This window comes from Micromys minutus, assembly GCF_963924665.1.
Source record: "Micromys minutus genome assembly, chromosome: 8".
In the NCBI taxonomy this organism is placed as follows: Eukaryota; Metazoa; Chordata; class Mammalia; order Rodentia; family Muridae; genus Micromys; species Micromys minutus.
In genome coordinates, this window is record NC_137977.1 from 66,406,417 (window position 1) to 66,420,193 (window position 13,777).

A 13,777-nucleotide genomic window follows, 5' to 3' on the forward strand; every position below is an offset into this window, starting at 1 on the left:
TCTCCTTCCCCAGAGTATAAACCTGGAGAGTCCGTGGGACTTCCTGTCCTGTCCTCCTGGCCCAGGTACCATGTCATGTGAGGGTCTCCTTGCTCACCAGTGCTTAGGGTCTTCCCTGGACCAGCCCTCCTGCAACCATGGGCGTACTACCTCTGCCCTTTCCAAACCCAGCCTTCAGCAGACAATGACCCCATTCTACCTTAGATCACCCTGAGTACCTCAGGACCTGGAGCTCCTTCCTGCTTAGGCCTCCAGGGTGTATCTGCTTTGTCACTCCAGCCTCTTTCCTCAGGCTCTGGACTGTCCATTAGCAGAGGTAACCTCCCCAGGGCCTTCTTGTTGGCCCCTCATCTTCTGTCTCCTGATGAGAGAACACACACATGGTACCTGACATGTTACTGCACTGTGGGATCCAGTGATTCCTCTGTGGCAGTCAGGAATCCAGAACTGAGCTGTCTGAGAGCCACACACTTCAAGAGTCCATCCTATGGCTGCTACATGCAGGTGGGGCCCGCATTCCTTGCTGTCCTGTGGCTGTGGCTGTATCTCTGACTCTCCTCTGCCTTCCACGTTCCTTCTCTGGTATCGGGTCTCTGTGCCTCAGTTTCCCTCTCTCACAAGAACCCCAGCTGCAGGATTGCACCCACCATATGCGCCTGTCTTCACCCCACCACTTCCGAAAAGACTCCTATTTCCAGTTGAAGTCACAGTCACGAGCAGAAAGAGGGCTAAGATATGAAAATGCCGATTGGGGGAGGGGCATTAAGTTTCTAGCATACATTTTCTTCATCTGATTTCCCCACTAGAATGTAAGTTTTGTGAGAGAAGGGACCAGATCTTGTTCATCACTGTGGCTCTAACATTTAGAGAAATGTGTTCCTTCTATTCAATAAGTAATCGATGGAGGGTTGATGGAGGACCAGTAATGCATAGTCGCATGCAGGGGCGCAGATTGTTGGGCAGATGGATGAGGTGGGGTGAATTAAGAATGGATAAAGACGTGGATAAATGAATAATGTCAGATAAATATTACTGGGCGGACAGATGGGTGGGTGAGTGGGTAGATGGATGGACAAACAGACAGATGGTAGGTAGAAGAGACAAAAGATGGATGGATTGATAAGGTGAACAGATAATGGATAGACTGGAAGGATCGTCAATAGAGAGAGGGTAAGTGGACAGATAAATGGATGGTACTATAGGAAAGTGTGATCTAACCAAATTTCTGTAGGTCAGTAATAGAGTTGAGGAAGAGGTTAAAGTACATCAGTTTACACTTCATACTAAGTTGAGAGGGGGTGGACTTGCTGGCATTAGAGAGGAAAATGTATTTTCTGTATACTCCGGTGTGAAGTGGCCAGGTCCCACGTGAAGCAGTCTGGGTACTGTGGCGGGCAGAGGAGCCAGAGCCAAATGCTCTGGATAAGCCCTTCCCAGAGCGGAGTCCAGGAGAGAGGAATACTCTGTGCCCTGATTCCCTGGACTGTAAGCTGCAGAAAGATGTGGGAAGTTCTATTCTCCACTGAGAACACTAAAAGCACCTTTTGTCAAGCAACGGCTTCACATTTGGGGCTTGTGCACTGGTGGCCTTGTAGACAGTAGACAGCCCACAAGATGCCTAATCTGCAGGGCTTCTCTGCTACAGTGAGCAGCACAGGGAATGCTTTGATCTGATCACTGTGGTCTCTCCAGCCGTCAGCCTCTAGGGCGGTTTTTTTGATAAGGATCTGAAGATGGCCCCTGAGCCATGTATACTGAGCAAGCTCAATCCAGGTTAGCTCCCTCTGGTTGAGGCAATCCTAAGTGCTATGAAGCTCCTTGGGCCCTGCACATATCTGGGCGTTTTATAGGAGACAGCTAGTTCAAGACCCCAGGAAGAAAGCGGCTTTGTCCCTCTCTAGGCCTTGCACAGGCCCACATTCATATCTCATTGTTGTTGCAGGGGAGGCAGATGCGATCCAGAACAATGGGACCTCGGCTGAGGACACAGCGGTGACAGACTCCAAGCACACAGCGGACCCAAAGAATAACTGGCAGGATGCCCACCCAGCTGACCCAGGGAACCGCCCCCACTTGATCCGCCTCTTTTCCCGAGATGCACCAGGAAGGGAAGACAACACCTTCAAAGACAGGCCCTCAGAGTCCGACGAGCTTCAGACCATCCAAGAAGATCCCACAGCAGCTACCGAAGGCCTGGATGTGATGGCATCACAGAAGAGACCCTCACAGCGATCCAAGTACCTGGCCACAGCAAGTACCATGGACCATGCCAGGCATGGTTTCCTCCCAAGGCACAGAGACACGGGCATCCTTGACTCCATCGGGCGCTTCTTTAGCGGTGACAGGGGTGCGCCCAAGCGGGGCTCTGGCAAGGTGAGCTCCAAGGCATAGAGGAGCTGTGGGTTTAACTGCAGAAAGGAAGGAGAGTTGGGCAGGAGAACTGGGCCACTCAGCATCACTGACATGTCCGTGTGTCTGAGATACTGACCCTGATCCGACAATGCTGATGGCCTGGGGAAGTGGGCGTGGAGTGGGCGTGGTCGCCACTTAGCCTGTGTCTACTTGTTTTGTTCCCTCTGTCCTCTTCACAAGGGACTGCGGTTGAGTGTCACTCAGGAATGCTAGGGCCTTATGCAACCTAAATTTTGAGGCACCCTGGATGAGGCATCGAGACTACCAGTTCTTAGGTGTACTTGACCTATGCCTGGGGCTTCAGCCGATTCCTGCACTTTGCTTCCTGTTTCGATCCTGATTTGTGTTCATTCCCTGCTGGGTTCAGGCTGCTAATGTCTTGCCGCTGTGAAACAATGGTCCGATTGAAGCGAGAAGGAGCAGACCAAACCTCTGCCCCTCCAGCAGACTTTCCCCTTTGTCTTAAGTAGTTTGGTTAGGGGTGGGGGGGGGGGGAGAACGGATGAATGTTCATGACAAAAGAAAATGTGATTCCATTAATTTAAATATAACTTGGGCTTCATTATGTTTCAAAAGCAAATGTCCGGTGAATTTAAATGTATCAGAACATAAAATGGTGCAGGTGGTCCAATTTCCTAGGGCAACGTCAGGGGTGGTCCGTGCGTGAGCCTGTGGTTCAGGTTTGTCTAGCAGCTAGTGTCAAATGGCTGCCACCTTGTAAGCGTATGGCATTTCTCATGACTCTGTTGGATGGCTGAGCAACTCTTGGGAGAGATGTGGGTGGGACATTTAAAACAAGCCCGGGTTTTTGAGCACCCTCACAGCCTAGGAGATTTTTCTGTCTATAACTTGTGTCTGTTTTCAAAGCCCTGGAAAACTCAAAGAGGCTTTTGACTGGAGTACGGGGCAGTGGCCTCTCCACGGCAGTTTCTGAAATGCTGTGTCGCCTCTGGCCACCACACTGTTGAGAGTGGGGATGGTTGTGAACTGCTGGACTCGGTAACAGCCCTCCTGCCCTGCGGCCACCTAAGCCCCTTGGTGTCTCAGCGGCAGTCTGGCCCTCGCCCGGATGTCACTGATACTTGATTGTCACTAACACTTGCTTGCTAGCAGAATTCAAGCTGCACCACAAGACTGGCTCCTTCACAGTCTGTACTTAGAGCTCTTGCCTTCAGCCTGAGACTTCAATCTTGTTTCCAATTCTGATTTCCATTGCAGTGGCTTCTCATACTCTCTTCTCCAGGCCTACAGTCTGGAGGCTCCTGACTGCCCCCTGTGGTCATCAGTGTACCCAAGCCCACACAGGCACACAGCCTCACCCAGTCCAGGCTGCTGAAGAAACAGTACTTAAAATTGTGCAGGAAAGATGAAATAGCCAGAGGGCGAAGATTCTAGAACCAGTTCTGTGGTCAAAACACGACTGAGTGTTCCCCTGCGGCTCCATGGCTCTCCCAAAGTGTGCAGATGTGCCTCTCTATCCACTGCTTTAAAATAACATGCTTTTCCAAGTTTTAAAAGAAGAAATTCAAAATTCAGAAGCAGTCCAAATATTTGCCATTTATATACATATATATGTATATGTATATATATACAATTTTTTTAATTGGGATTTTTTTTTTGAAGCTTAAGGTGCCAATTTTTTGCACCATTACTGTGCTTTTTGAATATGAAGGATTATTTAAATGAGCAGCCTTTGTACAAAAACCAAAAGTCCCTCGGTGTTTACGTCGTGGTTCTGACGGTCTTGTTTGTTAGTTGTTTAATTAGCATACAAAACTAGGGTTTGGGCATTTCCATGCAGAGTTTGTGCAGATGCTCCTCTGGACCTCCTGCAGCTTGTTCGAAGCATTACCGAAGGTGCCGTCCTCTGCTGGACGCTCCCTGTCCAGAACACGGCAGGGGTCAAGCCATAGCATCCAAGCCTTTTTGATTGTGGGTCCTTGGTTGCTTAACACCAGCATTGGAGGCTTAACTTGCTGGACACCCAAATCGCAATCCCCACAGAGGCAGCAAGGGGCAGTCACTACAGTGGCTCTTAGGAGTGTTTGTTTCTCCTTGTCTTTTGATGTTTATAGAGCAGGGCTTGTTTTCCTATACCACAAAGGTCCTTAAGAAAGTTGCAAAGAATAGAACCCAAAGTCTAGCCGTCACCTGTGACAAAAGCCAGCACCCTCGATGTCATCCTAAGATAGGCATCTAACAGGCATGCAGGGTGCTCGGGGAGGACTACAGGTACCACCACCTGCCACCTGGAGATACAGCCCTGTGACCACCTGTGTGGGAAAGGATCCCCAAATAGAAGCTGGGAGACTCTGAACCCCCTCTCTTACCCTACAAAGGGACTCCTGGTCATGTTGTCTCCCGCATCCTCCCTCCCCGGGCACGTGGTACCTCCGTGCCATGCAGAGCCACCACCCCCAGCTCCCAGAATGCAGGGACAACACCCGGCCTTTGTGCGTTTTCCGGGCTGGCATTCAAAGGCAGCACATGAAGAATGAAGAATGCCCTGAGAAGGCATATTCTGAGATCTGTGGTGAGAAGTCCATTTCCAGAGAGCATTCTCCTTTGTCCTGGGAAGAAAGGGAGGCTGTGCTGCAGGCCTCTAAGGGACAGGTCTCCCAGCCTGTAGAATGCCGGGGCCTTATGAGCCTGTGAGGAGGTGGCTTTGAGGAAAAGAACAAAGACACTTGCTCTGACCCCATTACTTCTCACCTAGCGGCAGGCACAGGCCTAGGGCAGTCAGTCCCCAGGCCCAGCAGCCAACGTCTTAGAACACAAATCCTAGAAAGATTCCTCTTCCCACCCAGAGCAAGTAGCATCTCCCGGGGGACCTAAGCTGATTATGTAGTGCCACATCCAGACAGCACAGCTGCCCCAGGAAGACATCTTTCGTTCTCCCGGGAGGGGAGCATTGCTCTTCACCCCTATTTTCGTCTCTATTTATTTTACCTGCTGTCCTTACTTCTAACCCGTTAGAACAGGCATCTCAATCAGTCTTCAGATGGCTGCTCTGTCTCTAATTTTGACAGGATGAGATTAAGATGCTTCCCACCGCTAAGTATTGGGTGTGGTGGATCTTGTAAATTGGTTAGAACATCTTTTTTTCTTTTTTCCTGATACTTTCCAATGGCATCCTGAGTTTTAACAGATGTGTCTCCCTTCTACAGTAAACTAAGTCTTCCCTGTTACTGCAGCAGCTGAAGGTTCCAGATAGACTTGCCATCCATCCTGTGGAAAGGTGACATTAGAGGTCACATGAAGGACACAGTGGAAGTGCCCAAGTAATACTCCCGGGGTTCCAGTGTAGCGCTACCGTCAGAGATAGAAAGTTTAGTCATTGCCTTCTGCTAACAGAGAGCTCAGGAGTCCAGGCAGTAGCAAAGAGAACAAGCACCCACCTACCACTCCCTGCCTCCAATCCATTTGGCAAGTTTCCCAGAGACTCTCTGGAGAAAGTCAGCCTGTGAAGGACACACTAGCATCTGTGCCTGTCTCACGCTTCTGAGACTTCTTGTATGGGTCGCGTTTATGGAGTATCCTCACTTGATCGGTTACTGACCTGGTATCTAAGTCTGCCTTTCCACTGCCTCGGTCGGCACAGCCATCCACGGATACTTAAGTAGGAATCCGATGGGCGTGACGCCCTCTGTAAGTGTGGGGACGTTTTGTAAATTGTGTTTGTATTCAATGGCCATTCCCTTAGGTGGTTGCACCACAACTTGATTTTGTTGTAAACTTCCGCATAAGATAAAATGTATATCTGCTTTTGTATGTGCTCATTAAACGTTGTAACAGACCTATGGCGGTGTACTAATTGCACGTGGACTTTTTAAGCTGTATTTTACTTTCCTAATGACACTGTGGGACTGGCATTTCCACAGCTCTGAGAAACACCTACAGGTAAGTCTGGCTACTCAAGCTCTTGCTGCCTCTGAAAATGGCTCAGCCCTGAGTCCTCTGTCTCTACCACAGGCTCAGGGTGATTTCTCATCATGGCAGTGTGGTATCTAACTCTTCCCCTTCCCATAGGCACGGCCCCTGTGTTCCTTGCAATGCTTAAGGAGTGTCCAGTGGGTGCTGGGGGATGTGTGGGCACAAAGGAACCAGCAAATAGTTGCTGAGTATCTGTCTCACTTTTCTGTTGCTGTGATTAAAATATCCTGAGTAAAGCAACTTACAGAAGGAAGAGAGGTCGTTTCAGCTTGCACTTCCACCAAAGAGCACATTGTGTTAGCAGGAGCCTGGGGCAGCTGGTGACATTGCATCCAGACAGGATCAGGAACTTTGTATTTGGTGCAGAACACTAGCCCAGCGAACCTTCCATAGGGTGGGTCTTACCACCTCAATTAATCTTATCAAGATAAACCCTTAAAAACCCAGAGGAATGTCTCTTCGGTGACTCTAGAATTATGTCAGGTCAGCAATCAGTGTTAGCCATCACAGACACCACAGCCATCCTCCTGGGCTCCCCAGGGACGGTGTGTTCAAAGGGTGACAAGGCTCTCCTGCCAAACTGGGAGGCAGGCAGGCTCCTCTCCAGGGTGATACGGGAGGAACCTAGACTCTAAGTGAGAGATAGAAGCAAAGACCAAGGGGATTCGAATGCGGTCTGTGTGGTATCTCCTCCTCCTTTTCAACCCATTCCACTTTAAGGGATTTATTTCGTGATGATTAGTACTCCTTTCCAGGGAGGTGGGTGAGGGAGATTCGCCGGCTGGTGACAAGCAGTTCTGACTGGTTGATGGAAAGTCCAGCTTGACGTCTGAAGGAATGGCTCATTGCAGGGAAAATAATCCCTCTTTTCACACTGAAGGTCACTGGGATGCCAAGATACTGGTTTAGAATTAAGAATGACTGGACAGTCCCATCCTACCATGGCTTAATGTTTTATCTTGAGGTTCTTTTGTGTTACTCTTGTTTCTCTGTGTGTCTTCTGTGCCCGGTCTCTATTTCTGTTGATTTGTTCATGAATAGAAAAAGCAGAGCCCAGCAGCTCAGGGAGACTGAGGTGTCCCTAGGGAACCCCTAAGTGCACCTCCCTAAGAGGTGTTCTTGCCCCGCCCCTGTCACCCCTTCCAACCTGCAGGTCAGCCTTGGGCTTGGAAGCACCTGTTTCTCAGTTAGTCTGTCACTGTGATGTGCAGCATAGACCCTTGTGAGCCTGCACAGCAGAGGAAGGCTCACCATTCTTTATCTAACCCTGTGCTGGAATGGTGACATCGGGGTACAGATCACACCTCTGTAAGTGTCACTAGGTCACACCACGATTTTGCTCCAAGCCGTCTGTCCACCCTGAGTTAAGATGGCAGACCGGTGGGGCTATGGGGGCGCTCACAGCGATGTTCATGGAGAAAGTCATCCCAGAGCTCTACAAAGGGGACACTGATTGGAACTGAACCTTTCATCTTCTGCACATTGTGTAGCCTGGGCTTGCTCGCTTCCCCTCTCTTGCTCAGTTGCTCCTTCAGCTTTTGTGTAGCCCAGGCTTGCTCAGTCACTCTCCCTGGCTCAGTTGAGGGGTCCGTCTTCATGGGGACAGCCAAACCTGCCTGAGGAGCTTTACTGTAACAACAAGACTCAGTTGCTCACCCTTTCAGCTCTCCGTGCAGATTTAAGTCAACAGGATTTCTTGCTAGTGTAGAAGTTGCCTCTCTTGTATGGGTGAGGACTCTTGTTTATGAGACAGACTGCTGAATGCAGCAGATCACCCCTGACTTTCCACTCCTACCCCTGCCTGCAGTGTTGACGTTTAGTGGTACTTCTAGAGAGACCAATGAGTCACACTATAGTCACCTTGCAGGACACAGTTAAGAAGACCATTCATTTGCAACAGAGCAAAAGAGTCTGGAACTTCCTGGAGGGATGGTCTCTCTTGGCTGATCACTGTATGCTCCCTGGTTCTCCTCCGCCCCTCCCCCAACCCTGTCCTTCTCTCCCCTGTTCTCCCCCACCCTATTCTTCTCTCACCCCCCCACTCTTCTCTCCCTCCATTTCTCCCACTCTCCGCCTCCCACTCCCTGCTTCCCTCCTGATTATTTCACTGTGATCCCGAAGGCCATTTGTCTGGGTGCTCTGATTCTGTTCTCTTGAGCTTCCTTGGTGTCTGCATGCTCTCTCGTGGCCTACGGGATATTCTAAATCACTCCCCACCACAAGGAGTGCACAGTTGAGGGTAGCATGATCCGTGCCAGGGAATGAGCTTCACCAACATAAAAGAATGTGGGCTAGAAAAATGTCACTCCATGTGACCTCAGGGGTGACCCTGAGCACCACAGCCTCCCTGTACTATGTAGTGCCACCCACTGCTGGTCCCTACTTGGAAATCCAGCAGCACAAGTGCCACCCCATTTTCCAGTAAGGAGAAGGCCTTCAAATGAAAGCCAGTGTAAAACAAAGCAAGTCCACAGTAGGTTCCCCACCAAACCTCCGCAACACCAGACAAGAACACGTTTGCCTGATGGGGGTCGGCTACACTGGTCCTAGAGATTTGTGGACGACTGTGGGCTCTGCGGGCAGTGCCCACACCGGACTCACCCGGCACACTCTGTCCTCCTCGGCAGGTACCCTGGCTAAAGCAGAGCCGGAACCCTCTGCCCTCTCATTCCCACAGCCGTCCTGGGCTGTGCCACATGTACAAGGTAAGTTGTGCTGACCAGCCAAGGGTCACCTGTGTGTGAAAATGCTCTCAGCTCTGTGGACATGTCTTTGAGAGGGTCATGCAGATAGGGACAGGCAGCTTCTTCAGGGGCTCCCTGTGTCCCAGGGGTCTAGGTTGACAAGGCATCTGTGAGTCCAAACAAAGATAAGAAAGAAGGCCCTGAACGGACACAACAGAGAAGAAATTTCCAAACAAAACCCACGTAGGAGGTAAGAAGCCTGTCTCTGTTGTAAAAGTCTCAGACAGGGCAGAGCTGTCAGGTCGCCATTAGGGACCAAGCTGTGGACTTGTGTCAGCCTCTGTAGTGCCACCCATGTTGGAAAGCCACCAAGAGGACAGGCCAGGAAAGGCCAGCCTCAGCAGGGCATTGCCTGCCCAGATTCCCTGCCCACTTTGAAAACAAGCTCCTACAGATGCCAAACACTCCAAATGCCAGCCTAGTTTAACTCAAATGGTAAGTGTCCTTAAGTCCGGTCCCCAGACATCTGTTGTGGATAGCATGGTTGGGCTTCTGCCCTCACCTCCCAGGATGGAAACCGCCACATTAGCACACTGTGGACGGAGCTGGAGAGGACAGAGACAAGAGGGGCATCCTTCAGTCGAGCACAGTTGGGACCGCTCCCCATGCCAGCTGAATGTGACCACAGATGGTGTCTCCCAGTGACTGTCACACACAGGTGCACGCCATATGATCCCTGATACCCGTCTTTCTTCAAAGACGGACAGTGAATGGCTGGAAACTAAAAGGTAGACCATTCTCCGCACTCCACGGAGAATCTATCAGGAGAAAGGATGCCTAGGGATCAAGTGACCATACAATTCTTCCGCAAGGTATTAAAAGTGAGCCAGTGAAGGGGCTCACAGCAACCAAGGCCAGCAGCAGGAAGAACGCCCATAAACACAGGCTTCGGACTTACTGGGTAAGACTCTTCACAGTGGGACTGTGTAGACGCGTGCACAGGAACTCTGCTTGAGGTAGGTGACCTGGAGAGCAAGCAGTGGGCACCTGAGGTCACTGCCCCATGCCTTGCCATAGAAACATGAAGAGTGAGCTTTCCCACTGGCCTCTACAAGAGCCAATCGGGCAGGGCTGAGAAGGCAACAGAGGAAAGCAAGGTTAGACTAGCCCAGGGCCTTGGCCGATGTGACTCCAGACACGGGCAGTACTGGGAGCCCTGGAGCCATTGTGATTCCTCATAAGTGACGTGACTGACTGGAAGCCCCATGCAGGGTCTGGTGTGGCAGAGTGCTGCTCCGTTTTATCTGTGCCTAGCTGCAAGGGCTGTTTCACCTCTGAAGCACGCCACTTCCCGTGAGTAGCTTCTGAGGGTGACCTGTGCCTCTAGCATTCATCTTTTCTGGGTCCCGCTGGGTCCCGCATCCACTTGGCTTTCCTGAACAGGGAAAGGTCATGGGCAACAGCACCTGCCCAGCAAGTACCTGGCCCCAGGACTTGGCATGCTGCTAGTGCAACAGGTGTGTAACAGGTGTGCAACAGGTATGAGTCCTTATGCTTCACCTAAGGGGAATAGGGGCTCGTGGGACCTGAGGCTAGATGTCTGAACCAAACCGTAGAGCACTTGGCTCACCTTGAATGACAGGGACACCGCCTACCCTGCTCCCTGCCCAAGACTTGAGACCCTCTGCTACAGAAAGCAGGCCCTATGCATAGAGAATGGAGATTCCTACTGGAACCCTAGGGTTTCCCACAGCAAGGAACTATCAACAGAATGTTTGCTTCTTCTCTAAAATTTACTTAGCAGAAAGAAGTCAGCCCCTCCTACTCTCAACATTTTTATCCCTAACGCATATATTTTAAATTTTCTGTGCATATATTCCAATGACCTGAAAGAAATAGGCTTGTCAAGGAGATAAAGCTATTGGGTGGAAGCCACAGCCTGGATAGTAATTTAACATTAGGACATCCTAAAGGTTAAGACAATGTTTTTCAACCAGTGGGTTGCAACCCCTTTGGAAGGGTCAAGTGACCCTTTCACAGGGGTCACATATCAGATGTCCTACATATGAGATATTTACACTATGATTCTTAACAGTAGCAAAATTACAGTTATGAAGTAGCAAAAAAACTAATTTTATGGCTAGAGGTCACCGCAGCATACGGAACTGTATTAGAAGGTCACAGCATTAGGAAGGCTGAGCCAGCCGCATCAGGAGCTGGAAACTCTCCCAGGGTGCTAAGACACGCTATGGGTTCCCAGTGGGACTTCCTTTGTATCTATTATTTGTGAGTTTCATTTTAGTTCGAACAGGGTCTGCACTAACTGGCTTGAACGTGCATTAGGACCGAAGGAAAGCAGACAGTGGTTATTAGGTGTCCTGAGTAATGAGAGAAAACAGAGATGTTAGACACGGTCTTTTGTCTCTGGTCAAAACGCAGAGGAAACTGCTAACCTGGCTGTCCTGGCTCTGAGTGGCCCAGCATGCTCCTTCCTCTCTCTTTAGCTCTGGAGCATGCTACTTACTAAGCTCAGAAAGCACCTCTCTGTGTCTGTAGAGAGGCATTCATGAATGTCACCATGGCCTACCCAAGCACCAGGCTCTCTCCTAAGCGTCCATCTGTTCCAAGAGATCCAGCCATTTTCTCTGAGCTGGTCATTCTCACTCTTTGGAGCCTGAGGAGCAAATGGGAAGGAGCAGGAGACAAATGGAAGAGAGTTTGAAAGCAAAATGCTAAAGTTCCAGAGTGGGGAAAGGTGCAGAGTTCAAGGTGAGGAGCAGCTCCCCAGAAATGCAGACAGGTCTTGTGTATCCTGTATGGGCAGCCCTCCTCCCCTTTCCTGCATCGTGGGTTGCTAGGCTCCTGCCTGGCATGGACTGGCACCAGGCAGGCAGGATGCTCTGCTGAAGGGGACATGAAGAACAAAGCTAGGAGCCAAGGAGACCCTGTTTACAAGGGTAGCCTCTCCATTCCCCTGTGCGTGGCTTGCAGGAACCCTGAGGGAGCAGTGGACAGGAATGGTCACCTCCACTGTCCACACCACCAGGTCCTTTGTCTCTGTTTCCTTTGGAAGTCTTTTTAGCTCCTTGCCAGTCTGGCAGGGTACCCCATCACTACTGTGAACAACCCCAGAGATTTCCCCAAAGGCCCACACTACATCAGACCCATCAGCTCTGGGGTTCTGGAATCTTTGGTCACAAAGTCAGAGGCAAAGACCTACCTGTCTGCCATGGAACATTCCAGGGCTGTGGCCTTCTCTGTTCTAGACTTGATCACTTGTGGAGCTGTTGTGACCAGAGGCCTGTTGGGTATCCAGAGAGAGCTTTGTGCTAATCTAGCAAGGAAGGTGTATGTGTGCTTGGACCAGACATCCCGCTGTGACATGGGCAGTCTCATCTCTGTGTAGTTCACTTCCAACCTGTTCTAGAAACACCCAAACAGCCCCAGAGTGCAATGCTCAACCTGAAGGCCCCAGAGGCTGGAGCCACCCACCTCTGAGCTGCTACCTCCCTTGGGCAGTTTTGTTTCTGCTCTGGAGTTTCCTCAGTTAAATGGGAGCATCCACTAAGCAAACGATACAACAAGCATCGCCCACTGGTCTTCAGGAGAGGTTCCTATCAGGCGAGTAAACACACCTCTGGATTCTTCCCTCTGGAAGGCAGCGCTTCAGCCCGTGCTGGGCTCCTTAGCTTGTCCACCCACAAGTGTAGCTTGTAAGTCTGAGTGCTGTCCACACAAAGGGACTACTGACATGTAGCACAGGGAGAGACCTTGCTGTTTGTTGAATCCACTCTTCTGGTTGCTCCACACAGGGCTCTGGGTAGATCTGGATGTCTTTGGTGTCTCTCTAGGTAAATCATAGGTTCAAGAACAGCTGGGGATGTATAGCATGTCCCTATCCCTGAAGAAAAACGCCGGATATCGTCAATGTTCGCTCTATGTTTTTCCTAAGACCTCTGTTTGCTATTTACATAAACTATTACACGTTGGACGTGTTAAAAACAGTGGGTACTTGCAGCAATAAAGAAAGAAAGGGAACATTAAAACCAATAACCACCCCACCTCCCACCATGTTTACAAGGAAACAGGGACAAAGTCTCAGGAACTACAGGATGCTGGGGCAAGGTGCCACCAAGCTGCTAGCCTACTCAAAGCTGAGAGGCAGCAAGGCCAGGTCTGTGACTTCCTACAAATGCCACAGGGCCCTTTGCTCACCTTGGTCACTGCTCTTCTGGGGACCCACTGTCCAGGAGAGATCTGAAAGCAGGCATCAGCGCTGGACCCTCTGAAGCCAGGAAAACACTGGAAGTGCTTGGCACTGCCTGGGCATATTCTGTCTGTCTGTCTCTGTGTCTCTGTCTCTCTCTCTCTCTCTCTCACCAAAGCTGTTTCAAGTGCACATCCAAGGAAGTGAGAAACCTAGAGGATTCTGAAGTTAATCCTTACACTGCCAAAGAAGGGGACAAGTTGCCAAAGAAGGGGACAAGTTGCCAAAGAAGGGGACAAGTTGCCAGAGGAAGCCAAGGGAGCTTTGTCCTTTCTGTCCTGGAAGAACAGGAAGGAGCTGGTGCCCCCCAACATTGCAACAGCATCGGAGTAACTCTTGCTTCACAGGTAGCTGCAGGTCAAACGCTTTGCTTGGGAACCCAACACTGGGATGTGTGACAAGGCACCGTCCTCCCACCAGGGACACAGAATGGATACCGGTGGTCTCAAGCTGTCTCCAGAGCAGATTCCACCCCTGCCCT

The 13,777-nt window shown here is 50.5% G+C and overlaps 1 protein-coding gene across 4 annotated transcripts in view; it reads left to right on the forward strand.

Moving 5' to 3' along the window:
* Positions 1 to 13,777, forward strand: part of MBP (myelin basic protein) — a 110,979-nt gene that overhangs the window by 79,733 nt on the left and 17,469 nt on the right. For 2 of the 4 annotated variants that reach the window (XM_080920268.1, XM_080920270.1), the window contains exons 4-5: positions 1,943 to 2,373; positions 8,973 to 9,050. In XM_080920268.1, coding sequence (XP_080776394.1) covers positions 1,943 to 2,373; positions 8,973 to 9,050 — 509 coding nt within the window. The remainder of the gene's footprint in view (positions 1 to 1,942; positions 2,374 to 8,972; positions 9,051 to 13,777) is intronic. The other 2 variants (XM_080920269.1, XM_080920271.1) reach the window with 1 other exon arrangement.